General features: G+C 50.1%; 1 protein-coding gene across 4 annotated transcripts; it reads left to right on the forward strand.

The window, feature by feature from the left end:
- The first annotated feature begins 1,237 nt into the window (after nucleotides 1–1,237).
- Nucleotides 1,238–25,067, forward strand: MOK (MOK protein kinase). 4 transcript variants are annotated; one of them, XM_060003303.1, is made up of 12 exons: nucleotides 1,238–1,244; nucleotides 4,392–4,506; nucleotides 11,045–11,134; nucleotides 12,554–12,624; nucleotides 16,470–16,548; nucleotides 16,678–16,726; nucleotides 18,788–18,966; nucleotides 20,665–20,766; nucleotides 21,772–21,945; nucleotides 22,519–22,642; nucleotides 24,325–24,525; nucleotides 24,607–25,067. In XM_060003303.1, the coding sequence occupies exons 1-12, from the start codon at nucleotides 1,238–1,240 to the stop codon at nucleotides 24,685–24,687; spliced, it is 1,272 nt and encodes a 423-aa protein (XP_059859286.1). In that variant the 3' UTR covers nucleotides 24,688–25,067. The 4 variants fall into 4 exon arrangements, with proteins under 4 accessions (XP_059859286.1, XP_059859287.1, XP_059859288.1 ...); XM_060003304.1 differs by having other exon boundaries at nucleotides 18,791–18,966; XM_060003305.1 differs by lacking the exon at nucleotides 11,045–11,134.
- Nucleotides 25,068–26,962: the final 1,895 nt, after the last annotated feature.

The following is a 26,962-nucleotide window of genomic DNA, read 5'->3' on the forward strand; positions in this document are numbered from 1 at the left end:
TGTGTTCACACAGGCGCCTCTTCTATGTCTGCATGTGTGTGTCTCTCTTATTTTGTTGTCGTAAAAATCACATAATGTGAGATCTACCCTCTTAATAAATTTTTAAGTGTATAGTATCGTTAACTGTGTGCACATTGTTGTACTACAGATCTCTACAACTTTTTTATCTTGCATGACTGAAACTCGGTACCCATTCAGTAACAACTCCCCATTTCCCCCTCCCACCAGCCCCTGGAGCCACCGTTCTACTTTCTCTGTGTGTCTCTTATAAGGACCCTTGCCATTGGACTTAGGACCCACCCAGAGAGTCTAGGACGTTCTCGTTTCAAGCGCCTTAACTTAATCACACCTGCAAAGACCTTATTTCCAAATAAGGTCACATTCACAGGTACTGGGGCTTAGGACGAGGACATGTCGTTTTGGGGACCACCATTCAACACACTTCACACTCTCAGTGCTTTTATTTTCCTCCCTAGAAATCATCTTTGGAAAATAAATTTTTGTGTAAAGCTTTTTTTTTTTTTTTTTTTTTTTTTTTTTTTGTGGTACGCGGGTCTCTCACCGCTGTGGCCTCTCCCGTTGCGGAGCACAGGCTCCGGATGCGCAGGCTCAGCGGCCATGGCTCACGGGCCCAGCCGCTCTGCGGCATGTGGGATCTTCCCGGACCGGGGCACGAACCCGTGTCCCCTGCATCGGCAGGCGGACTCTCAACCACTGTGCAACCAGGGAAGCCCTGTGTAAAGCTTTAAGAATTATTTTCTTCAAACCTTCTCTTCAGGAGTTGTTGGGCATCTACCATATGCACAGCAGTTACAGGTTCTTCTTTCTTCCTGTGACAGTTACTACAGACTGGTAGTGGTATACGGTATTTTGAATGGTAATAACATGGTTAGATGCTGTTTTTGGGGAAAAGTAGTTTTTCCAATTTCTACAAATATGTGATTACAAATAGGATTTTCTTATTTTGCATGGCCTGAAGCTAGTATATACGAAAATGTACACTGAAATTGTTATTTTTTAGTAAGATTAAAAAGCGGCATTAGGGGGCTTCCCTGGTGGCGCAGTGGTTGAGAGTCTGCCTGCTGATGCAGGGGACACAGGTTCGAGCCCTGGTCTGGGAAGATCCCACATGCCGTGGAGTGACTGGGCCCATGGGCCACAACTACTAAGCCTGCGCGTCCAGAGCCTGTGCTCCACAACAAGAGAGGCCACGATAGTGAGAGGCCCGCGCACCGCGATGAAGAGTGGCCCCCGCTTGCCACAACTGGAGAAAGCCCTTGCACAGAAACGAAGACCCAACACAGCCAAAAATAAATAAATAAATAATAATTAAAAATGAATATCTGCTAAAAAAAAGAAAAAAAAATTGGCATTAGGGACTTCCCTGGTGGCTCAGTGGTTAAGAACCTGCCTGCCAATGCAGGGGACACGGGTTCGAGCCCTGGTCCGGGAAGATCCCACATACCGCGGAGCAACTAAGGCCGTGCGCCACAACTACTGAGCCTGCGCTCTAGAGCCCGTGCTGTGCAACAAGAGAAACCACCGCAATGAGAAGCCCGCGCACTACAACAAAGAGTAGCCCCCGCTCGCCGCAACTAGAGAAAGCCTGCGCAGCAATGAAGACCCAACGCAGCCAAAAAAGAAGAAAAAAAAAAAAGCAGCATTAAAATCAATATTACCTATATATGAATTTTTATAAGAGTAATACCATACCAAGTACCCTGTATCAGCAAAACTGGTTAATGTAGGTATTAAACTGTAATGAACCATTGGGAAAACAATTTGCCTCAGGCCCTGAGCTTCCCTGCGTGTTCTTGCTGGGTGTGCCAGATGGCAAGGGCTATTCATCTTGTTTACTGCTTGTTGAAAAAGTGCTGGGCCATTGGCCCTAGATTCCTCTCCTGTAAAGCAATCCACTGCGTGTGCAGGTGTCACCTGGGCCCATCCTGTCACCCCTGTGGGACTTCGGGGCAACGGGAACCAATGCTAATATGCTGATGCTCATATATGTTGCTGCACCATGAGAAATGAAGTCCTTTGTCTCTGACCCAAGAGGCTGTGTCTTCTGCCAGCATCCATGAAACAGTGGCAGGCTAAGATAGTAACTTACAAGTGGGATAAAATCTCAGACAAATATAAACAAGTGAAATCTTGCAAATACAAATTCTGAAAAGTCTACTGTTCTATATGTTTTGTAAATTATGACATTTATTTATATATTAGTATGTTAGGATAATGCTTACTAGATGCTGTAATGGTTAAACCCACAATTCTCATGGCCTTTATACCAGAAAGGTATTTCTCTTGTTCGTATGAATGTCCTACGTGGGTATTCCTGGTTGAGAGTCTTTCCTGGCACCATCTTTATGTCATGGCTCCCAGGGTCTCCTGGAGGTCGTTTCTATTCTGGCTAGTCACAAGGGGGCATCGACAGGGAGGATCCTGAGGGAGGTTTTGCCCTTTTCTTTTAACTTTTCATCATGGAAACTTTCAAGCATGCCAGAAGTAGAGAAATTAGTAGAGTGAATGCTCTTGTGTATCTGTTACCTAGTTTCAACAGTGATCAACATTTTGTCATTTTTACCCCCATCACTTTTTTTTCCTGGAGTCTTTATTTTTTTTATTTTTTATTTTTTTGCGGTACGCGGGCCTCTCACTGTTGCGGCCTCTCCCGTTGTGGAGCACAGGTTCCGAACGCGCAGGCTCAGCGGCCATGGCTCACGGGCCCAGCCGCTCCGCAGCATGTGGGATCCTCCTGGACCAGGGCACGAACCCGTGTCCCCTGCATCGTCAGGCAGACTCTCAACCTCTGCGCCACCAGGGAAGCCCGGAGTCTTTATTTTTTATTGTTGTTTTTTAAATAAAATAGTACTTTCATTATGGAATATACCTGACTTAGATAGTGAAATACCTGCAACCTTATCCCTCAAAGCAGGCACAAACTGGTGCGTGCGTGTGTGTGTGTGTGTGTGTGTGTGTGTGTGTATTGCCTTTAAGGACATTATTTTTAAGGATCTGTGTATCTGTGTCATTCTTTCAAATATATTCAATACATCCCATTATATAGATAAACCGTATTTAGTTTATACAGTTTTCTGTTTGGGGGCATTAGTTTTTCCCTATTAAGTAATGTTACGCTAACATTCTCATCTCACATATACTTGAGCAAGTATGTTTTGCAGGATAAGTTGTAGAATTCGAATTGCTGGGTCAAAGGATATACACATCTAAAATATTTAATAGATATTGTCAAACTGCCCTCCAAAATGACTATACCAGTTTATACTTCCAGCAGAAGTGAATGGGAATGTATAGACTTTTAAAGCAAATCTAAACATAATATCATTTCATCCTAAAACAGTTTAGTACTTCTTGCTAACAGAAAAGGACTTTAAAAATCTTTAAACATATCATTTCTAAAAAACGTTATTCTAAAAACAGTTGTGCCTTTTTTCTGTTGGTTTGTTCAAATCAGAATTCACACAAGGTGTTAAAAATGTGCTCTGTCTAAAAGAGGTGTTGAAGGGGAGGCCCTCCTTTGGAGCGGGGACAGTTTTAAAAGCCTGCTCTGTGTTGATGTCGGTTTGGGACCCAAAGGTGATGGGCTCCTTTTGGTCCAAGTTTGTTTAATAGGTTTCTGATCTGTTTGCTTCTGGTCAGGTCCACACTCAAGGTTCTTTTCTAAACATTCTTCTCAAGCCTGTCTTATTTCTTTGGGGCCTTGCTGCTTTGCTTCTCCGTCTCAATCTGCAGGAGCCTCCTTCCTCTCTGAGGCAAGCGCCTGGGTTGGGTGGGGAGTGGCTGCCTTCCCGTGACCTTGGTGCAAGGCTGACTAGGTTGTTTGTCAAGTCTCACAGCTGCTTTCTGTCAAGATTTTTTTGGTTTTATCCTCCTATTATTTGGGCTGCGGAAGCTTTTCCAACCCAAAGAGACTTTTGCTTTCTGGACTTCTCTCATTGCTTCCATTTCTGCTTGGAAAGTAGCTGTTTTCTCCTGAGCTCACTTTCGTCCTGAGATCTCTTGCCCAGGCAGTCAGTAGTGTTCAACGCATTGTCATTCTGACTCTTGCCGCCACTTTCCCTGGGCCGACAGGCTCAGTGGATGCTTGGTCTGCGAGCATCTCGTAGGGGAGCTGAGCCTTTCCTTGCTGGTCAGGATTCAAGTCATGTGGTTCCCCGCTGCACGAGAGGGAGCAGAGACTGCGTGTTGCCAACATACAACCCAGTCTCTCTTGAAATGAGGGAAACACTGAACCTTAGAAAACATAGGCGAAGTATCCTCAATATATTGCCATTGGATTATTTTACAGATAAAGACGTCTGCTATCTGGAAGTGAGTACAAAACAGATGCATAAATAAACTTTTATTTTTATAATTGTTTTCATTTATAGACTATAAAGCAATTGGCAAAATAGGAGAGGGAACGTTTTCTGAAGTTGTGAAGATGCAGAACCTGAGAGATGGAAACTATTATGCATGTAAACAAATGAAACAGCACTTTGGAAGGTAGGCAACATGAGACCTATTTGAGACTAAATACAGACACAGGTTTTGGTTTTCGTTTTTTTTGAATTTTATTTTATTTATTTTTTTATACAGCAGGTTCTTATTAGTTATCCATTTTATACATATCAATCCCAATCTCCCAGTTCATCCCACCACCACCACCACCCCTGCCACTTTCCCCCCTTGGTGTCCATACGTTTGTTCTCTACATCTGCAGACACAGGTTTAAATCGATGAGAGCAACTTAATGGGGAAATTGTATTCATGTGATAACATGTCATATCAGAGTTCTTTGGGCAGTGAGGATTATAGGCTAATTTTATATTATCGTACTGGAGTTTGTTCATGTCCAAGTTTACTACAATATCAGTGATTGATGTTCACAAAGAGTTTAAGTGGTAGAGGTATGCCTCACTTTAAACAGTTTATATGTTCCTAAGAGTTGTGTATATGTTGGATTTTTATAATTGAAACCTTAGATTTCAGACATTGGAGGTCCGGGGACTTCCCTGGTAGCCCAGTGGTTAGGACTCTGCCCTTCCAATGCAGGGGGCGCGGGTTCGATCCCTGGTCGGGGAACTAGGATCCCACATGCCATGTGGTCAAAAAAAAAAAAAAAAAAGTTAAAAAGAAAGATATTAGAGGTCCTTGTGATTTAATTAGTTGTAAATCAGTTACTATTGAATATATTGAAAAATAAGTTTCAGATAGGGTTAGAGAAATGTATTCCCTGGGAGTGACCAGTTGCAGTTTGTGGAGAGGGCAACTCTCCGGTTCTAGATCAGCCCCTTGGAGACTGCTGGGGCTTCTCCCACAGAGCAGCCTCCTAACGTGCTTGAGCTTACAGCTTCTTCACATGTGTTACACTAAGGAGTCCAAGACCAGATGTGTTTAGGAAACTCTGTCAGAATAATGAAGTAAACAATGGCTTCACTGCAACTGTTAAACTTTTCAATAAAAAGGTTTGGGGCTTCCCTGGTGGCGCAGTGGTTGAGAGTCTGCCTGCCGATGCAGGGGACACGGGTTCATGCCCCGGTCCGGGAAGATCCCACATGCCGCAGAGCGGCTGGGCCCGTGAGCCATGGCCGCTGAGCCTGCGTGTCCGGAGCCTGTGCTCCGCAACGGAAGAGGCCACAGCAGTGAGAGGCCCGCGTACCGCAAAAAAAAAAAAAAAAAAAAAAAGGTTTGAAACTCTGGTTTCATGTTTTTTTTTTTAATCTCAAAGGAATTGAAGCCTCTAAATATCTAAAGCAAAGTTTTTAAAAGACACAGTAATTGCCCTACATTGATGTAGAGCCTTCCGAAGTGTTTTGGGGTATAGACCTTGATTTCAAACTCTTAGTATGAAAGATAGTTTTTCAGATCAGGAAGGAGTATAGGCCAGTTAACCATGTCAGGGAGTATGGAGAACAGTAATGTCAACCTCGTGACATCCCCAGATGGTAGGCGTAATCACGTGAGGAAAGGTGGTTAGTGATGTGAAGTTACTAGAGAGTTGTCACTCTAGGTCACTAGGTGGGCAGAGCCAGGCCAAAGCATATGGTGTTTACCTACCACTGCCAAGACTCTGAAGTCCCTGGGGCTTCTGCTTTTCCTCTCTCCTATCGTGGCTTCCTCTGTATTCTGAATTCTTTGCATTTCTTTATCTCCCGCCTCCCCCCACCCACACTCCGTCTTTACCTTTAAACTACTCGTGGTAGAGAATTCGATGCACAGTGTTCTGATGGTCCCATATCCACAGAGCAGACAGAATCACTGATAAGTATCAGTGATACTTTACTTTTTTTTTTCAAAGTTTGTGTGTGTGTGTGTTGGGGGGGGAGTTATTGTCAACCATTGTCACGTATTTCCTTTACTTAAAAGGAAATGCACTTTGAGCTGGTGGTGGCCTGTGGCCCTTTGATGTCCAGAATCAGGGACAGAGTCTCCAGCTTAGTTCTGATAGGTGTCTGCTAGCCTGTGTAATCTAAACCCACGGGGCATTGGATCTTGGGTTTCCTCTTGTGAGTTCTCACTTGCTCTTGATACACATGTCCAAAACTGTAGGCGATTATAATCCAGTGCCATCATTATTTGAGAATTGTTCCGCTCTGGCCGTGGGGAGCACTTTCACGTTGGCTCCTATGTTCCTTTGACATCACCCAGCATTTTCTTTTTTTTTTTTTTAACACTTCTTTACTTTTTGGTACTACAAGATTCTCTAAGCTCATCTTGTATTTTCCCTGCCCCTAGAATCCTCCATTTCTCAAAGGAGTTTTGGTCCCTTTTATCAGAGAAAGGTATTCAGAAAATCAGACCTTGGCACCAGGTATGCTCATTGCTCCTGCAATGTCAGCACGTCTGGGTCCTCTGAGCAGACAGAGCTAGTGGGTATGTATACTAACCCATGTGTGCACCTCTCTCTCTCCCTCTTCATTCAAATAACCATGAGTGCATACTGATGTAAATAAATGGCCGAATGAATAAACAAATTGGGATGAGGGGAAAATTCTTCCTTACAGAAGAATTCTAATTCATAAATACAGAGGAATGAGGGAAATGGAAAATCATCATTAGAATACATAGTAATAATTTCTGCAGGCAAGATAAACTGATGAATGCTAAAATTAGTAAGGTGAAACTTTAAAGAGAACAGGATTTCTGGGACTTCCCTGGTGGTCCGGTGGTTAAGACTCCGATCTTCCACTGCAGGGGCCACGGGTTCGATCCCTGGTCAGGGAGCTGAGATCCTGCATGCCCTGTGGTATGGCCAAAAAAGTTTAAATAAATAAATAGAACGGAATTTCTGCACAGCCTCGAGTGATCTCCTCCCAAATATTTATTAATCACTGTGGTGGTTTTAACTTATATCCACAAATTGTTTGATATTGCTTCTTCCAGGAGGTGGGGCTTAATTTCCTTCCATTTGACTGTGGGCTGGACTTGCTAACTTGCTGATAAAGAATAGAAAATAGAAAGGGAAAGATAGTAGCTTTACAATGAGAGACCTGGTAGATACCAGCTTAACTAAATGATTAAGATTAACATCATCAGTAATAAGACATATTGATATCATGTACCTTCTGATAAAGCAGCACGGGAAGAGCATGTCGCCTCCGTGGTGTTCTTTCCCACGGATCCATAATCTCGGCTGAATTATGAGAATACATCAGAAGAGACCAAACTGAGGGGCATTCTACAAAATACCTGCCCAGTACTCCTCAAAACTGTGAAGATAACGAAAAGCAAAGACAGACTGTGGAGCTGTCGCAGAGTGGAGGTGACTGAGGGGACATGACATCTTAATTGCAGTGTGGTCTCCTGGATCCTGGAAGAGAAAAAGACATTAATGGAAGAACCGGGGAAATCCAAATAAAGTGTCTAGTGTAGTTAATAGATTTGTACCAATGTTAATTTTTAGTTTTGATAAATGTTATGTAAGATGTTAACATTAGGGGAAGCTAGGTGAAGGGGACTTCCTTTACTATTGTTGCAACTCTTCTGTTAGTCTAAAATAATTTCAAAATTAAAAGTAAAAAACAAATCAAAACAGGACTTCCCTGGTGGCACAGTGGTTAAGAATCTGCTAATTCAGGGGACACGGGTTCGAGCCCTGGTCTGGGAAGATCCCACATGCCGCGGAGCAACTAAGCCCGTGCGCCACAACTACTGAGCCTGCGCTCTTGAGCCCGTGAACCACAACTACTGAGCCCGCGTGCCTAGAGCCCGTGCTCCGCAACAAGAGAAGCCACTACAATGACAAGCCCGCGCACCACAACAAAGAATAGCCCCACTCGCTGCAACTAGAGAAAGCCCGCACACAGCAACGAAGACCCAACGCAGCCAAAAATAAATAAATAAACTTATATAAAAAAAACAAACAGAAAATGACCATAGAGGGTCCGGAATGAGTCATATTGCACATAGCTTCTAACGTTGAAAAGGGTATTTCTGTTATTTCTGATTTACAGGAAGAAATGACTTTATAGTTTCTAGAAGAAAGTTCTAGAAGAAAGACAACTGCTTTTGGTGTCATTTCTAGGAATATTATTGCTAATAATTTATTGGATGGTCCAGTGTCACTGATCCTTGATCCACAAGTTTTATGCTGTTCTTTGGTTTTATTTTTGTTTTTCAACTGTGAAAATAATATCTCTAGCTTTTAGAGTTCCAGAGTATCTATCATCATTATAAAACAGTTTAATCTTATTCACTTGAAGAATAATTTTAGGTTCCTTTAAAAATCCATTTCTGCTCTGCTTATCGTTGCCTAACTGAACCCTCAGTCACCTCGTGCCGCTGTGTGGGTGATGTGAGAAACAAGAGTCAGTAACGGGAAAAGCACGCTGAGTCACACAGGCCGGAGGAGCTTGGTTTTGGAGCCTCTGACCCCACCTCCTCCCAGAAATTGATGGCTTTTGCAGTAATCTTTGCTCATATGAAGTCCGGGTAAGGTATAATAAACCAGTGCATTAGTATTGTGTCAGGAGGCGTGCTTTCAGCTCCTGAGGACCGTTTTCCTCAGTGGCTCAAAGTCTTAGTTTGGAGATAATGAAGTTAGTTACTTGTGTAAGGTCTGCAACATGACCCAGTTGTTTTTCTTGTTTGTTTTTTTTTTTAATAAATTTCTCTTTTTCTTTCTTTATATTTTGGCTGCGTTGGGTCTTCATTGCTATGTGCAGGCTTTGTCTAGTTGCAGTGAGTGGGGGCTACTCATCGTTGCAGTGCGCGGGCTTCTCATTGCGGTGGCTTCTCTTGTTGCACAGCACTGGCTCTAGGCGCATGGGCTTCAGTAGTTGTGGCATGTGGGCTCCACTAGCTGTGGCTTGCGGGCTCTAGAGCGCAGGCTCAGTAGTTGTGGCTCACGGGCTTAGTTGCTCTGTGGCATGTGGGATCTTCCTGGACCAGGGATTGAACCCGTGTCCCCTGCATTGGCAGGTGGATTCTTAACCACTGCGCCACCAGGGAAGCCCCTGTGATTTTTATTTAATCTATACCTCCACCCAGTCTCCTTCCCCACTTGGTTATTATTATACAATTCTTTTTAAAAAATATTTATTTATGTATTTGGCTGCACCGGGTCTTAGTTGGCGGCACGCAGGATCTTCGTTGCAGTGTGCAGGATTTTTTAGTTGTGGCATGTGGGATCTAGCTCCCTGCCGAGGAATCAAACCCCAGGCCCCCTGCATTGGGAGTGCAGAGTCTTAGCCACTGGACCACCAGGGAAGTCCCAAATTTTTTTTTTTTTTTTAAAGGCAAAATTTGCATATGTTGAGATGCACATTTTTTTTTTTTTTTTTTTTTTTTTTTTTTTGCGTTAAGCGGGCCTCTCACTGCTGTGGCCTCTCCCATTGCGGAGCACAGGCTCCGGACGCACAGGCTCAGCAGCCATGGCTCACGGGCCCAGCCGCTCCACAGCATGTGGGATCCTCCCGGACCGGGGCACGAACCCGTGTCCCCTGCATCGGCAGGCGGACTCTCAACCACTGTACCACCAGAGAAGCCTGGAGATGCAAGTTTTTTAACTGTATAATTTTGCCAAGTAGATATCTTCATGTAATCAAGACATAGAACATTTCTGTCACCCTCAAAAATTCCTTCATATTCCTTTTTACTCAGTTCTCCATCCCCATCGCAGGTAGCCACTGTTCTGGGTTTTGTTTTGTTTCCCTGTATCCTCTTCTAGAAATTCAAATGTCTACATTTTAAAAATATATATTTATTTATTTTTATTTTGGCTGCACCGGGTCTTTGTTGCGGCACACGGGATCTTCATTGCAGCATGCAGACTCTTAGTTGTGGCATGCATGTGGGATCTAGTTGTCTGACCAGGATCGAACCCAGGCCACTTGCACTGGGAGCGCGGGGTCTTACCCACTGTACCACCAGATAAGTCCCTAGAAATTCATATTAAATGGAATCTCACAGTCTGTGCTCTTGTGTCCAGCTCCTTCAGCACAGCATAAAGTCCTTGAGATTCATCTGTCGTACCAGTAGTTCATACCTTTTTACTGCTGAGTAGTATTCATTCCAATCTATGACTACAAAACAACTTGTTTATCTGGTCTCCTGTTGAGGAACTTTTGGGTTTCTGGTTTTGGACTGCTCTGAATAAATCTGCTGTATAACTTTACACTAGACTTCTTGTGGTTATATGTTTTCATTTTTTAAAATTAATTTTATTTATTTTTGGCTGTGTTGGGTCTTTGTTGCTGCACACGGGCTTTCTGTAGTTGCGGCGAGCAGGGGCTACTCTTCATTGTGGTGCATGGGCTTCTCATTGTGGTGGCTTCTCTCATTGTGGAGCACGGGCTCTAGGCGCGTGGCTTCAGTAGTTGTGGCTCACGGGGTTAGTTGCTCCATGGCATGTGGGATCTTCCCGGACCAGGGCTCGAACCCGTGTCCCTTGCATTGGCAGGTGGATTCCTAACCACTGCGCCACCAGGGAAGCCTGAGTGTTTCTTTCTTAAATGTTTAAAATAATTCACCAGGGGGGCTTGAAGTTGACCTGAAGTTGACTGAATTATAAATTAGTTTTTTATTTTTACCTACACCATAGTATTGAGCAAGTGAACAATCTACGAGAGATACAAGCACTGAGGCACCTGAATCCACACCCAAACATTCTTACCTTGCATGAAGTGGTTTTGTAAGTATACATGGGGCTTTAAACATTATCTAAAATTGATGATAATTATTAAATCTCTTTTTAAGAAAGAAAACCATGGTAGGCATTTTAAATATTTGCTTTGTAGCTCAGAGAATAATAATTTTTATTTTATCTTAAGTCACTTACTTATTTGGACCAGTGTCTGTATCTGAGTCCTAACGCGGAAAGGCCTTCATTTCAGTGACTCCACATGATAAAAGCAAACAACATTCAAATGGTTCCTCTCCTGTAGCAGTTGGGCTTCTGTGTAGACGGTGGTGGCCCTGGGCATCCGAGTGTGAGTTGTGACCTACCGGGAAAGGCCCTGTTGTCCTCTTTCAGGAGCTGCACTTTATTGCTGCCACTTGCCATCTCTGTGTGGTCTCATGCAGCCTTTCTTACTACAACTGACATAATTTCAGGGGACTTTTAATTTCTCTTCTAATTATAGAGTAGCTTCCGTAAGGTTTACCTGTTGATCAAGAAGGCAGAGCACAGCTTGTCTGGAGGGGCTTGTCTGCCAGGGGCTGGGGCTGGGGTCCTGGCCTGGAGCTCTGAGAAGGCACCCCTCAGCAGGAAGCCTGGCCTGTACAGCCAGCCGAGAAACCGCAGCCTCTGACCCTTAAAGTGCAGGAGATTTTAACTGTTCAGGAGGCTGAACAGTTCTAAACTCAAAATGCAATGTCTTGTCATGGCTGTGTGGCGTCCTGGCCCGCGTGCTCTGAGCCATTAGTTGGGGCCAGATCCAGAGACCGCAGTCTGCGTGTGACGGTCACAGCACTGCCTGTGCTGAGGGTGCTTTATGTGCACTTTGCAAAGCACTTCTGTGCACGGTTGCACGTGGGCCTCCTGACAGTCCTGAGTGACAGCGGGGACCCCTTCCAGCCCCACCAGAGGCGCCTGGAGCAGGGTCCGGGGGTGACACTGCAGGGGTGTGATGTGACTCATCTTCCTCCTTTTTGCCTCGGCTGGATTTTTGGTTTTGCTCCCTGCACTGGGATGTATCCCAATCACATGGAAGTAATTTAGGTAAATTAAAACTACATTTGCAGCCACAGAGCATGAATCAAATCCTGCTTTCTTTGTTTTGCTTCTACAACTCCTCAAACCTCATTTCTTCTTTCTGCTGATAGTTAACTTTTCGATTTTCAAGACACTTCTCTTTAAAAATTGTGGGGAGGGGGGCTTTTAGAATTTTTGCCTGAAGTAGAGTTTTACTATTATTTAAATTATTTTTGCCTGAAACATTGATTAAAAATCAAAACTTCTGCTGTTTCAATCATTACACTTTAATCTTTGTCTGATATAGGAGTGCTTTGTGTTTATCAGAAGTGTTTACAAATGAATTAAATATTTGGTTATTTTTTCTGATGAAGACAAGAAAAAGAAAACATTTTAAAAACCTGCTTTCTTCTTCAGTGACAGAAAATCTGGTTCTCTTGCACTAATATGTGAACTTATGGACATGAATATTTATGAACTAATACGAGGTACGTAGAATAATTTCAAAGCTAATCTAAGGTCTTTTAGAGCTTGTAGTTCCCATATATTTGTTTTAGTTCTCAAAATCATTTGTGCAGTAGTTTCATCTAAATATACGGTACTGGGCTGTACACGTACAGTACTCATGGGAGGTGTTTTTCTGGCAGTCTTGTCTGCTCAGAACTCAGCTGCAAACGAGCAAAGCCACGAGGCGTTCAGGCCGGCTGGGTGACGTGGTGAGGAGGGCGCAGAGGGCGGCGGCGGCTCAGCCCTTCCTCAAGCCTGTCCCCTTCTAGCATCTTTCCCGGCTCTGCTGCTCGACATTCTACTCTATGCTTCAGAATGAGGCAGGGCTCCCTGCTCAGATAATCCCTCTGAGAGGGAACTTCCTTCTGTTCGCATTCTTATGAAGTCCCCTGTATTGCAGAGTGCTCGTTCATTTCCTTTCTCTCTTTTTTTTTAAAAAATAAATTTATTTTATTTATTTATTTTTGGCTGCGTTGGGTCTCCATTGCTGCGCACGGGCTTTCTCTAGTTGAGGCGAGCGGGGGCTGCTCTTCGCTGCGGTGCGCAGGCTTCTCAGTGCGGTGGCTTCTCTTGTTGCGGAGCATGAGCTCTAGGCGTGCGGGCTTCAGTAGTTGCAACGCGCAGGCTCAGTAGTTGTGGCTCATGGGCTTAGTTGCTCCGCGGCATGTGGGATCTTCCCAGACCAGGGCTCGAACCCGTGTCCCCTGCCTTGGCAGGAGGATTCTTAACCGCTGCGCTACCAGGGAAGCCCATCCTGTTACTTTTAATGCAGGTGCTTCTGGGACGGGCCGCTCCAGTTTGGCTGTGTTGACGCAGCTTGGATGTCCCACGTCAACACACTGGGTAGAGCATGCGCAGTGCCGTGTGCATTTCATGATGGTCGGTCCTGGTTAGGCCCTTTGAGCCTTAGTCCTTGTCTATCAAATGGGGATAATCATAGTGTCTGACTCTTAGGGTTGTTGTGAGGAGTAATAATGTGTGAGGTGTTTGGCACAGTGCTGGCTTGTGTAGCCTTCAGTCAAGGTCAGCTGCTGTCATTACCATCATCATCGTTATGACTTTACAGTTTATAGTGTGCTTGCTCTGTGTTCCTGCATTTGCTCTTCCCCCTTCTGTGAGCTCAACTCCATTACAGAGGTGAGGCACTTGAACGTCCAAGAACTTAGAGCACTTGCCTGAGACGAGCCAGCTTCAAAGAGCAGAACTGGGAGGACCCCTCCTGGAATTTTGTCTTGCTGAGAGAGGGGTGCTGGTGACGGCTCCAGCTCCATGCTGCGCCTGACACCCCACCTGCTACCCTGTGACTTCTCTCAGAACAGTGCGCCAGCAGGCAAGGCTCTCCTTTGGAAGACACCGATGGCAAACACGTGCTCGCACGGTGCCGCAGGGCATAGCCTCTGGGCCCAAGTGTAGACTGTGGGCATTTGGCTGTGCATGGTGGACCCAGAATGCACCCCCGAGCCTGGCCAGGAAAGCCAGGCGCAGGCCTGGGCACAGGGTCTCCTGTGAGAAGGCAGTGTGCTGGGTATTCTGTCGCAGTGCTGGCTGCACTGGAGGCCCTCTTCCTTCTGTTGGTACTGACAGCCAATGCCATAGTTGATCACTGTGTTCACTTCAGACTTTTTACATTGCTGGTATTGTATATGACATTTTTTAGTACCTTCTTAATGAGAATATTGGGTAAAAATTAACTTGGGAGAATTAATTTGGTCGGGAGAGCCAAGAGAGAGAAATACTGTTCGCAGTCTGCTGGCATCGGTAACGGGTCACACCAGGAGCTTCAGAGTGGTTTATTAATTGCACTATGTGTGTGTGTTTCAAGATGTTTGTGAGCAAGCATCTGGTGGGAACCTGGCGAGTTAGGATCTTGTTTTGGGAAAATAGTGTGGAAGTCCGCGGTCAGTCCCCTCCTTGTCAAGGGTGTGGACTCCGATGGTTCAGACCAGTGGCCCACATGGCTCATGAGGGCCCCTCTGTCCACCTGGAGCCCCCGTGTGCAGGCAGGCGCTCTCACGGAGGACAGGGGAGGGAGTCGTGGCCTTGCCCCACGGCTGTGAATGGGGGGAGCAGGGGAGGCCCAGGAGGAAAGGAAGGGCAGGCATCCCAAGAGTCCTCCGCCACTGGGGACTGAAGGCAGCCAAAAATGCAGATTCCTGGCCCACCTGCCTGGATTTGTGATTCACTGGGTCTAGGTTTGGGCCTTGGAATCTACTTTTTCGAAGCTCCCTAGGTGCTTATGAAGGTTGGATGGATTAGACCTTTCCTAAAAGAGTCCACCTTTTCTGAGTTCAAGTTCAGATGACTGTAACGGCAGTTGTACGCTATAAGATGTGGACGTGTGGACATGGCTGGGAAGGGTGCTTCTAGGAACAGAGCAGCGTGAGTACAGGATGCAGCAGGAGAGCTTTGGGGGCGCGCAGAAATGTCCCCGAGTGAATGTGGCTGGAGCCTTCTATAAACAAGCAGGATGTGATGGGGTGCAGTTCCTAAGGGGAGGGACCGGGCCTGGCGGCCCATTCTGAGAACTTGCTGGAAAGGCAGCTTCTGGGGCCCCGCCGCAGACCTACTGAACCAGGAGTGCCGGGGCTGATGATGGGGCATTCTGTATCTTCACAAGCCCCGGGGACTCGGGGGCTCCTGGGTCCTGAGAGCCCTGTGCTGGGAGGGAGTCTGCCAAGGGGTGTCTGGAGAGCCGGGCTAGTCAGTGGGCAGCGAGACCCCCTGCCCGAAGAGGGCCGAGCCTCATGAAGGTTCGTCCAGCCTCGCATGTGACAGAGTAGAAATTTTACTTTCTTTTCACCTTTATGTAGATAATAATTTGATAAAATTCCTCAAGTGGGGGGAAGCTGACAAAGTCTTAGTTTTAATTCTTTCAATTTAAATTCTGGAAAACTGATGATAAATTACGTGAAACAGAATAAAAGGATTATAGCATGTCATGGAAAAAATTCATTGCACTTAGACGCTTTGTAATTTAAATTACTTTCTATTATTAACATAAACAGTCTTGTTATGCGAGAAGAAGAATACATTGATTTTTCGACAGAAATTGCGAGCTTAGGATGAAAAATGTCTAGAGGGATATGTGCTCACGGAGGGAGGGGAAAGTGGTTTTCTGGGTTGTTAGGTGAGAGTGGGTATTTTGCAGATTTAAAACCTAATGGCTTAGAAACACATACCTCTGGTATTAAAATCAAGTAAAATGTGACACCTTCGAGAGCAAGGGCAGCTCTGACGCTGGAGTGTGGTATTAAGAGCTTTGGAGCATCCTGAAAGCTGCAGGAGGGGAGAAGGTGTAGCTTACAGGCTGCTGCAGGGCGCTGTCAGCCGGCGCCCAGTGACTGCTTCCTTCTGTGAGAGAGGAACGTGCGGCTGTGCAAGTGAGAGCAGCCATTGGTCTTCTTGGGTTAAGAAAACGTAATCCATCCCCTTAAAGACGGAGATCTCCACGTAGCCAGGAAGCCGAGGAAAACCCTGGATTTGAGCTCATAATCAGCGTGAAGGAGGGTGCCCGGGAGGCCCACCCGAGGCTGTGTTAGGACCTCCATACCGAGCTGCCCTTGCGGTGATCCGCTCAGCACTGTCCTGACTGCAGTCAGAAGGCCTGGCGCTCTGTGATTTTAAATGAAATCATGCCAGCATGTAGGATTCTAAATGGCATATTTTGTAGGTAGACTCCATACTTCCTAGAACTACTCCGGGTTATTTTCACTGAGGAAGTTAGATTTTCACACATTGCTAAATAAAAATGGATTCCATCTTTCGTTTCGAAAAAGCGGATACGGATCATTGGTAACCATATCTGGCTATTTCCTTGACTGCACAGGGAGAAGACACCCATTATCGGAAAAAAAAATTATGCACTATATGTACCAGTTGTGTAAATCCCTTGATCACATGCACAGGTAGGCACTTGGAGACCTGGCAGCTTTCAAGTTAATAAAATGTATTACCGTTCATTAAGAATATAGTATAAAAGAATTGGAATGAACGAGGCACAATTAATTCTATCCTTCCTTTTATATTGAATGCAGAAATGGAATATTTCACAGAGATGTAAAACCAGAAAATATATTAATAAAGGTAAGAACTTTTATATGAAAAATTGGTATCAGAAGAAAGGTAGAATATAAAAACTTTTCCCTGGATATGTTTTCAATCCCAGTGGATACCATGTTTGTTATAACATGTTTGGTTCTTTCCTTCCAGTTTGGGAACAAATGGTTAATTTAGTAAATGCCATCAGCATAACTGTGCATCTGGAAGAAGGCGCCCTCCTTATACTATATACAAAATAAACTCCGCTCAAATCATCATGCTAAACACTCTAAAGATAAAAGTGGGAGAGGCAGGATTTGAGCTCTGATACGTCTCACTTGAAAGCCCTTCAACTATGCCTGTGTACAATTTGCTCCGTTTGGGCATATGCGTACACCCACGAATCCATCATCCCAGTCAACTTCACAAACAAATCCAAAACCCCTGAAAGCCCCCTCTTGCCCTTTGGTAATCCTTGCCCCTGTCCCTTGTCCCCAGGCAAAGACGAGCTAGAACGTTCTATAAGTGGAATTACATAGTATATACCCTTCCTTGGTCTGTTTCACTCAGCATCGTTATGTTGAGGTTCAACCACATTGTCGTGTGTGTGCCACGCCTTTTGAAATTGTCCCACAGTTCTTGGATGTTCGGTTTTGTTTTTGACGTTCCTCTATTGCTTGGCATTTCGGTTTGGGAAGTTTCTATTGGCATATCTTCAAGCTCACTGATTCTTTCCTTGGCTGTGTTGAGTCTATCAAAGTCTTTTAAAATTTTTGTTACAGTGTTTTTTGTTTGTTTTTAATTTTTTAAATTTTTTGCTGCGTTGGGTCTTTGTTGCTGCATGCCAGCTTTTTCCAGTTGTGGCGAGCGGGGGCTACTCTTCGTTGTGGTGCGCGGACTTCTCATTGTGGTGTCTTCTTTTTTTTTAAATAAATTAATTTACTTATTTTTGGCTGTGTTGGGTCTTTGTTGCTGTACACGGGCTTCCTCTAGCTGCGGCGAGTGGGGTCTACTCTTCGTTGCGGTGCGCGGGCTTCTCATTGCGGTGGCTTCCCTTGTTGCGGAGCACGGGCTCTAGGCACGTGGGCTCAGCAGTTGTGGCTCACGGGCTTAGTTGCTCCACGGCATGTGGGATCTTCCTGGATCAGGGCTTGAACCCATGTCCCCTGCATTGGCAGGTGGATTCTTAACCGCTGTGCCACCAGGCAAGTCCCTGTTACAGTGTTTTTTATTTCTAGTGTTTCCTTTTGATGTTTTCTTAGGGTTTCCATCTCTCTGCTTACGTTTCCCATCTGAACTTTCACGCTGTCTTCTTTTTCCATTAGAGCCCTTAACAAATTAACCATAGTTATTATAAATTTCCTGTCTGGGAATTCTAAAATTCTAAAACCTGCGCCGTACCTGAGTCTGGTTTTGATGCATGCTTTGTCTCTTCAGACTGTTTTTTCTTGCCTTTTAATATGCCTTGTAATTTTTGTTGAACGTATTGGGGAATGGGAACAGAGGTAAAAGGCTGTTAGGGTAGGTTTCTTGGTAATCTGGCTAAGAGAACTGCTGCTTAATGTTTGCTCTGGCTGTAGGTGCCCGAGGCTTCAAATTTATCGACGGCATGAATTTTATTACTTGAATGTGAGAGGTAGAGAAGATGGAAGAAACACCTTGAAACCTGTTTCCCTGGGCTGTCTGACTTCCTTCAAGGATCCCACGTGGTGTAGGCCAGGCCCCCAGCCTCCCCCGAATGGGAACCAAGCTTCCAGAAGCACTGGACGCGGTGGGGAGTTTGAGGCATAACAGGGCATGTGACCAGGGTGTAGAGTTCATCTGTAGACTTACGCTGCGACTTAAAACTTTCCACAACCTGTAGACGTTTTGAAATGTCTGTTCAACATAGCCAGAATATTCGCAAATGTGTTCCACTGAAGAGAAATCCCGCTTCCTCCCCTGCTACAGGCTACTTCAGGTGCTTATGCAGCCAGTACTTTATGTTCTACAAGCTAGTTATGTGCTAGGAATTTTCCCGTTGGTGCATAAATATTTGAAATGGTTTGTATTACAGTCGCTGCTTGATGAGATGTTATTTGTCCCTGCTTCTCTCCCCCCTTGCAGCAGGATGTCCTGAAATTAGGGGACTTTGGGTCCTGCCGGAGTATCTATTCTAAGCAGCCGTACACGGAATACATCTCCACCCGCTGGTACCGGGCCCCAGAGTGTCTCCTCACTGATGGCTTCTATACCTACAAGATGGACCTGTGGAGCGCGGGCTGCGTGCTCTATGAGATGGCCAGGTGGTGCCCGAGTTGCAGCTGCTGCTGGGCTGGGGGGCTGCGTCAGGGTCCTGAGGCCGGTCCACGCGGGGCTCGGCCGTCCAGTGGCTTCGTGCCAGTCCCTCCCTCTGCGGTGCCGAGTTTACAGTCCTGGTGTCATGGTGGTTTTTTAACTCGACAGGAAAGGTGTCAAGCGCTTGTCCTTGCTTTCTGGGTGTGGAGGAAAGAACACTGTCAGTTACTTCTTTCCCACTGGCCCGCCCCGGCCCTGGGTCGGTGGGCCTCTCCAATTGGCCCCATCAGCGACAGGATTGATGAAGACAAATGAAGGAACAGAGTCGAGGCGTGCTTACTGCCACCTCGTGGGGCCTGCCATGGGGGCGGGGTGCGAGCGGTGCCCCCCGGTCTACCCTCAGAGTGCAGTCGCTCGGGTGGGGTGCTCTGGCCCCGGGAGTGAGGGCGAGCTGGATGGAGTCCAGGAAGCCCCAGCCCTAACCGTCCTCCCCTCCCCCAGCCTTTGTGCTTTACCGCTGGGCGCAGCAGGGCCAGGGCAGAGGCCCGGGAAGGGAGGAGGGCCTGTTCCGTCCACCGGCGGCGGGGGCACTGGGTGGAAGAAGCCCCAGGAGGAGGTGGGGCGGCACCTGCTCGTAGTGGGTCATGCAGGACGGGTGGGTGGTTTAACCTTGGGGTGATGCACGTCAGGATGGTACAGCCCAGCGCAGGCAGGCCCCGGGTCGTCCAGTCCCGCCTGCTCAATTGACCCCTTGATAAATACAGACGTTTGGGCCCTTCGGGACACGCCTTCTGATTCTAGATCATTCGTATTGATAAGTGACTGTTATTTTTGGAAAGGAGAGTGGTGATTTCACTGATACTAAAGTACCAACAAATGATCTTTTCTCCCATGCTAAAATGCCTGAGTCAGTTTGGAGGCATGTCAGAGGCGCTGGTGCTGGCGGCATCCACTCAGGGCATTGGGCAGCCTACGCTGCGCCTCGCTGACTGCACTCTGTGCCCGGCCTGCCGCACCTCAGAGGCGTCCAGCTCCTCTGCGTTTCCTATTCTCCCCTGCGGCCTGAGCTCCTGCCGTTTTCCCTGAATAGAAGTCATCTTACCGTCAGAGCTACGTTTTTCTTGTTTGTTTTTTTTTTGCGGTACACGGGCCTCTCACCACTGTGGCCTCTCCCGTTGCGGAGCACAAGCTCTGGACACGCAGGCTCAGCGGCCGTGGCTCACGGGCCCAGCCGCTCCGCGGCATGTGGGATCTTCCCGGACCGGGGCACGAACCCGTGTCCCCTGCATCGGCAGGCGGACTCTCAACCACTGCGCCACCAGGGAAGCCCAGAGCTACGTTTTTAAACTCTTCTTTGTGGCCTGTAATGTGTATGGGTCTAAAATCTTTTATCCACAATTCCCAAATCCGTGACTGCTCCAAAACCAAAACGCTCCTTGGACCTCATTTGTCTACACAGCCCGACCTGACCCAGCCTGAATTTTTGTCAATTAAACTCCCCGGGCCGTAAGGAGGCTCTGGGGGCTTTCATCTCTCAGCCGGCAGAGGCACCTGCTGTGCAGATACGGGAGTGTGGCCCTGTCCCTTAGAAAGACACCGACCCGTAGGGACAGTAGGAGGAGGAAGGCCCAAGCATGGGCGGGGGGGCTGGAGGTCCCTCTGCTGGGAGGCCGCCGCCCTGACCACAGCCCTGGCCGCCCGCCCAGCCTGCAGCCCCTCTTCCCCGGAGCCAACGAGTTGGACCAGATCTCGAGGATCCACGACGTCATTGGCACACCTACTGGGAAGACCATCACCAAGTTCAAACGGTAAGTGCAGCCCACAGGCCGCCCCACCACTGCGGACCCGCCCTGCCTCTGTCGCCCCCAGGGGCCTCTTCACAGCCCCACGAGCCCGGCACGCGGGTTTTGTCCCGGGAATGTTCACTCAGGCCACAGAGGTCTTTGGGTGGGAAAGGCTCCCCAGCACAGGCTGCACGCACAGACCCTGCAGAGCCGGCAGCTTGGCCACCCTGACCCCTCAAGGGGGACTCGGGGGCGTGGGCAGCACCCAGCAGCTCCCAGAACCCTAGGGAGGTAAGGAGATGACAGCCATGCTAGATTTTTTTCTTTTTCTTTTTCTTTTTCTTTTTTTTTCCAGTACGCGGGCCTCTCACTGTTGTGGCCTCTTCCGTTGCGGAGCACAGGCTCCGGACGCGCAGGCTCAGTGGCCATGGCTCATGGGCCCAGCCGCTCCGCGGCATGTGGGATCTTCCCGGACCGGGGCACGAACCCGTGTCCCCTGCATCGGCAGGCGGACTCTCAACCACTGCGCCACCAGGGAAGCCCTTCTTTTTCTTTTTTAAAACTTTATTTCATTCTTTTCTGGTGGGAATGTGGTATTAGTCTTCTCAAGAAAAAGTTTTCTTACACTTACAGCGTAACAGATTTCACGACCTCCCACCCTTTTTAAAAAAACAGACTTAATTTTTTTAGAGCGGTTTTAGGTTCACAGAAGAACTGAGCGGAAGGTACAAAGATTTCCCATCTACCGCCCGGCCCCACGCAGTGCACAGCCTCCCGGCCACCAGCACCGGCCCCGGGGTGGCATGTCTGCTATCATCAAACCTGTGCTGACACGTCATTCTCACCCAAAGTCCACGGTTTCCACGAGGATCTTGTATTCTATGGGCTTTATGCCCCCCCTGCCCCCTGCCCTTTTTAGATTGTAAGCTGTTACCTTCAGTGCAGGTCCCTGTAGGGTCGTGATGCTGGACTGGCCACGTGCTCTAAATGACGGCGTGATCGTTTATTATCATTGGGCTTTCAATACAGGTCGAGAGCTATGAGTTTTGATTTTACTTTTAAAAAGGGATCAGGAATACCTCTACTGACAGCCAGTTTGTCCCCGCAATGCCTCTCCCTCCTGCACGCAATGGTGGCCTATGATCCCGATGAGAGAATCACTGCCCACCAGGCCCTGCAGCACCCCTACTTCCAGGAACAGAGGTAGGCGCCTGCTGGGTTCCCGTGGGCCACACGGATGGGTGGCTGCTTCCCGGGAACAGTGCCGGTCCCTCTGGGAACCCGCACCTTGCTCCTTTCTGGTATCTTCCCCCGAAAGGAGGCAATTAGTGGCATCACGGCAGGGTGGAGGGAGGGCCTGTGGCTGCTTTGCGGTTGATGCCAAGGCTGTGGTGTTGAGCCCTGGAGGGTCACGTGGCACACAGCGGGGGGAGCGGGCTGAGCTCGCTCGCTGTGAGGTTCCAGGGCGCGGGTGTTGGGCGACACCTGCCATTGGAAGTACCTGCCCTGAGGGCTTCGGACTCCACCCCTCTGTCCCCTCGTGCGTGTGTGACGTGGGGGTGACGTCTGACCCGAACCTCGAGTCACTGGGCAGGGCTGGGCCCACGGCTCCGGAGCCCAGAGGCTGTCAGGCTGAGACAGGAAAGGAAAAGAAAAGCTCCTCGGGTGAGAGGAGGGGCGACAGGCACAAGCCCACACTGGGGACAGAGGAGGCCGACAAGCCCTGTGGCGGCCAGGTTCTCAGCAGAGGCGCCCCTTGCCCCTTCCGTCCTGTAGGGCAGCTGAGAAGCAGGCTCCAGCCAGGCCCAGGAGGAAGGCCTCTGCTCTCTGCCCCAAGCGGCCGGTGGCACCGGAACTACTCAGTAACAACTGGCAGCCGGCACAGGAGGGCAGCAAGCAGGTACTGAGCGATCAGGCCGTCTGAGCTGGGACTGGACACCCTCAGGGGCCCGTGTCTCTCTGACGCAGATGCCACCTGGGGAGGTGCCACATCTGCCTGGAAAATGCGCCCGTCAGCGACCTGCCGCCACGCCAGGTGGTACCTCTGCGCCCCCGGCCTTTCTGCGCCCCCAGCTAAGGTCCACAGTGTCGCGGGCTGGGATCCTCCCAGCCGCAGGGCCAGGCCGGTGCCCAAGCACGTTGTGCCCGCAGAGGACCCTAGCCGGGGCACAGGAAGCCAACACTGGCCCAGGTGACCGTCCCTACTCGGCCGCTGAGCCCCTGCGAGAGCAGCAGCCCCAGAGGAGCACTGTGCCTGGCACAGAGGTGGCCTTGCGCGCTTCTTGGTGTAGAAAGCAGAGCTGCATCCCGCGATAGCTCCCCCTTTCTCTCATGTGCCGCGGGGCCCCCTTTGCTCGGCTCCCCCAGCTTTACAGTTGTGGGCTGGCACCGAGCTCTGTGGTAACCGTGGCCTTCCATCGTTTCTCACTCAGCCCAGCATCTGTTGAGTGTCACTCTGCGCTGGGAGCCGAGGACGCAGGTATACCTGCAGCCAGGCTGCTTTCCAGAAATCCGGACCCCCGTGTCCAGACACCTGCTTGACGGCTCCAGCTGAATGTCCAAAAGGCAGACTTGTTCAAACCCGATCTCCTGTCTCTTCCCCCAGACCTGCCTCTGTCCCCGTGCCTTCCCTCCAAGGGCGGGTGAAGGCGGCTCCCCTTCAGCTGCTCAGGCCGCCAACCGGGGACGAAGCGCCCCCCCGCCCCCCCGCTGAGCCTCCCTCACTTTGCCCCTAACTGCCCTCCCTGCCGGGCCTCCTCTCCCTCTTGGTCAGCAGTTGGCACCTGCCGCGGGCGCCCCCGCGGCAGAGCCGAGGCGCACGCTGTCTGCCAGGGCCCCGGAGTGAGGGTTCAGGCTGTGCCGGCCATAACGTCTGGCGCGACTGCCCACTATTCTGGCCGGTGGCGCCGCGGACCATACGTAAACGAATGGTTGGGGGGGCTTCCCTGGTGGCGCAGTGGTTGAGAGTCCGCCTGCCGATGCAGGGGACACAGGCTCGTGCCCTGGTCTGGGAAGATCCCACATGCCGCGGAGCGGCTGGGCCCGTGAGCCGTGGCCGCTGAGCCTGAGCGTCCGGAACCTGTGCTCCGCAACGGGAGAGGCCACAGCAGTGAGAGGCCCGCGGACCGCAAAAAAAAAAAACGAATGGTGGGGATGGGTTTCAATAAAACTGTGGACCCTGAAACTGGAGTCTCATAATCACGTGCCGTGAAATTTTCTCCAACTACTAGAAGATGTGAAATCCATTCTTAGCGCACTGGCCACACAGAAGCTGGCTGCAGGCCGCTTTGGCCGACCTCAGGGAATCCGAGCGGGAAGCGTCACCGTGGCCTCGGCCCTTGGAGCTGCACGTGCGTCAGCGCGGCCTCCCCCGCTGTCCGCCCTGGCCCCGGCCCAGGGAGCGGCCACCGCACATCTAGGGGGCTGGGACGCGGTACGTGTTGTCCAGTCACCACGCCGTCACACCTCACAGTCAAGAAATTGTATGAGGCAAAAGTAGTACAAAGGAGCCCCCTTTGCTTTTCCTAATTCCCACAAAGTGGAAAGCATTGTATGTTCATCTGACCTTTGCTTTATTTCTAGAAACAGCCCCTAAAGCAAGAGGAGGACCATCCCAGGAGACACGGACCAGCCTACGTGATGGCACTGCCCAAGCTCAAGCTATCGGGAGTGACCAAGCAGCCCTTGTACTACAGCCCAGCGCTGCAGTCAGTGGTTGCCCCCGGAGCGACCCGGAAGGTCCCGGTGCTGAGACCCCCGAAGTGTGTTGGCCCGAACCAGAAGGTGGGTGTCCCACCGGTTCCCCTGGCGCCGCGCTCGCGCCCATCCCGGCCTCTGCTGAGTGTCTGTCACTTTCTTTAACAGACAGACACACAGAAGGACATCCAGCCTAACCTGAAACAGTACCGCCGGCCCACAGTAGAGCGGAGAGGTGGAGGCTACTGAGTGGCGCTGCGGCTCCCCTGCTCGGGGCGACTCCCACCCGGCCGGGCCCCAGCGAGCGTCCCGGGAGAGCTGCCCCCAGACCAGCACCAGCACCTCGGCTTGGAGCCTGCCGGCCCGAGGCTGCTTGCGTCCTAAAGGCAGCCGTACTGTAGGTTCCAGTCTCAGACCTTTGTAAAACCACCTCATTCTAGGGTTTCGGTTCCTTTCCGTAACGTAAGAATTTGGGGCAGGGAATATTTTGTAATTTTTTATATGAATCAAAACAAATTATACTTCGTTATGGATTATTTAGGCCCGGTTTCACCGAGGCTCTGCACACGGTGCCTTCCTTAGTGCATCCACCAGCAGTGTCCTAGCACGTTTGGCTTCCAGATTATACCTTGGAGACCCTGATTTTTATTAAACAATAAGCTGTCATTACAGTGTTGCATCTTAATATATCTTGAGTTAAACATGTGTCCTGATTAGCCATTCCTTTATTGTGACTTTCGTGGGCGTATCAGGGGCATTGACTTTGTTGGGACACTTCGGTACAGCTTCACTGTTCACTTGACCGTCCACTGAGGAACGACACGGGCTGGCGCTCGGCCCTCGGAGCCCCCGGGTGCGGGCCGCGGGCAGGTCGCCGGTCCAGCTCCCAAGGCCCAGCTTCCTCCGTGAGTAGAGGCCGCTGCTTCCCGATGGCCTGCGGGCGCGCCCAGCTTCGTTTCTGGGGTGCCAGCAATAAGCGGGCACAAGAAGAAACCTGTTTCCCGTGGGGGAGGGAGGGGAGGTGGCAGAGCATTGGTGGCGCCGGAAGGGGCAGGGCAAGGGGCCAGGAGGGACAGGGCGAGGGGCTGGGGGAGGTGGACCCGGGGGGGGGGGGGTGGAGGGCAGGCCGTGGCCAGCATTTCCCGGTGCCCGGGAGAGGGGGAGCCATGGGCGCGGGAGCGTGCGGGCCCAGGGCGGGCAGAGCCGGTTCACGTGGGGAGACCTGGGGGGCTTCGGGGACGTCCCGGGTGGAAGTGGCGTCGGGGCGGGGCGGGCAGAGGGCTGGGAGCGCCGCGTCCCGGGGGCGCTGCGGGCTCGGCGAACTCGGGAGAGGCCACGGACAGGCCCGCGCTCTGAGCGCGGCTCCAAGTGAGGGCAGGTGCAAGGACAATTTAGGGAAATCGTCCCCCCCTTTAAGTATATAAACGCGAAGGGCCTCTCTAAAGTTCTTCGGAGCTGTACCTTTTTGTGAAGGAACCCTCCTCCCTGCGGGCGTGGTGCCCTGGGCCCCGTGGGCCTCCGCCTCGGTTTCAGGGGGTGGGTCTGGTTTCCCCAGGGGCCCCTGCGTCCACTAGGTCTCTGTGCCCTGTGGGCCTGGCGACGGGCGGGCGCTGGCCAGGCTCTGGGGGCACAGGAGGCCGCCGGGCCCTGCTGCCAGAGCGCTGGTGGGTCTCCGTGCACCCCAAACCTGACCGGTTGCGAGGCCGGGCGGCTGGGCCATCTCAGCCTCCCCGGGGCCCCTGGAGGGCCCGTCTCCACAGACCCGAGCAAGGGAGCTCCCTCATCACCACCCCGACCGACGCCCTCGTCCACGTTTGAGACGCGGTTGGGGCCGAGGTTGGGGGGCAGAGGCCGCAGGCGGACACCCCAGTCCAAGGAGCCCGGCCCTGCCGGCTGTTGATGTAAACCTGCTCCCGAGAAGACAGAGCAGGGGCGACGCTGCCGAGGGATGAGGGCGCTCCAGGCGAGCAGTAAGAGCCGACGAAGCGTACCGGGTGCGCCAAGCCGACCCTCCGTGGCTTCCGAGAGGAGGGGTGGGGGCCGGCCTGGGGACCCTCTGCCCTGGGCCTGCGGCCGCGGGGCGCGTGCTGGCGGGGCGGGCGGGGGCGGGTAGGAGGCCGGCCGATTTTGGAAGCCATCTTGGAGCACTTGGCCAGGGACCAGTCGAAAAAAGAAAAAGATGCGTTCCCAGCACGGATGCATCTCGCAAACTGCACCGCAGAGTCGCACGGAGGGCGGTGGGCGGAGCTAATAGGGCCGGAGCGACGTCAGCCTCGGGGCGCCGAGAGCTGGGCCGCGCCCTGGGTCCTCGGACTTTTCACACTGCTGTTGTCCTGGGGCCGCCAGGTACCCACCCGTCACTTCCTACAAACAAGCAGGAAGTTCACAGGCAAAGGAGTCGACCCAGAAGAACCGCAAGGCTCAGGATTCTGGACTCGAGTTCCAAGGCGGCCTTTTCTGATCTCCAGAAATACGCGTGGCTTCCTCGTAGGCCTTCAGTGTGATGGACAGCACTTAGTGACCA

This window comes from Delphinus delphis, chromosome 2 (genome assembly GCF_949987515.2).
Source record: "Delphinus delphis chromosome 2, mDelDel1.2, whole genome shotgun sequence".
Taxonomy (NCBI): domain Eukaryota; kingdom Metazoa; phylum Chordata; class Mammalia; order Artiodactyla; family Delphinidae; genus Delphinus; species Delphinus delphis.

Excerpts from the sequence above, each read along its gene's own strand:
- MOK (XM_060003303.1), top strand. Across the intron at positions 12,625-16,469 it reads TATTTATGAACTAATACGAG|GGAGAAGACACCCATTATCG; the intron begins GTACGTAGAATA and ends TTGACTGCACAG. Across the intron at positions 18,967-20,664 it reads GTGCTCTATGAGATGGCCAG|CCTGCAGCCCCTCTTCCCCG; the intron begins GTGGTGCCCGAG and ends CCGCCCGCCCAG.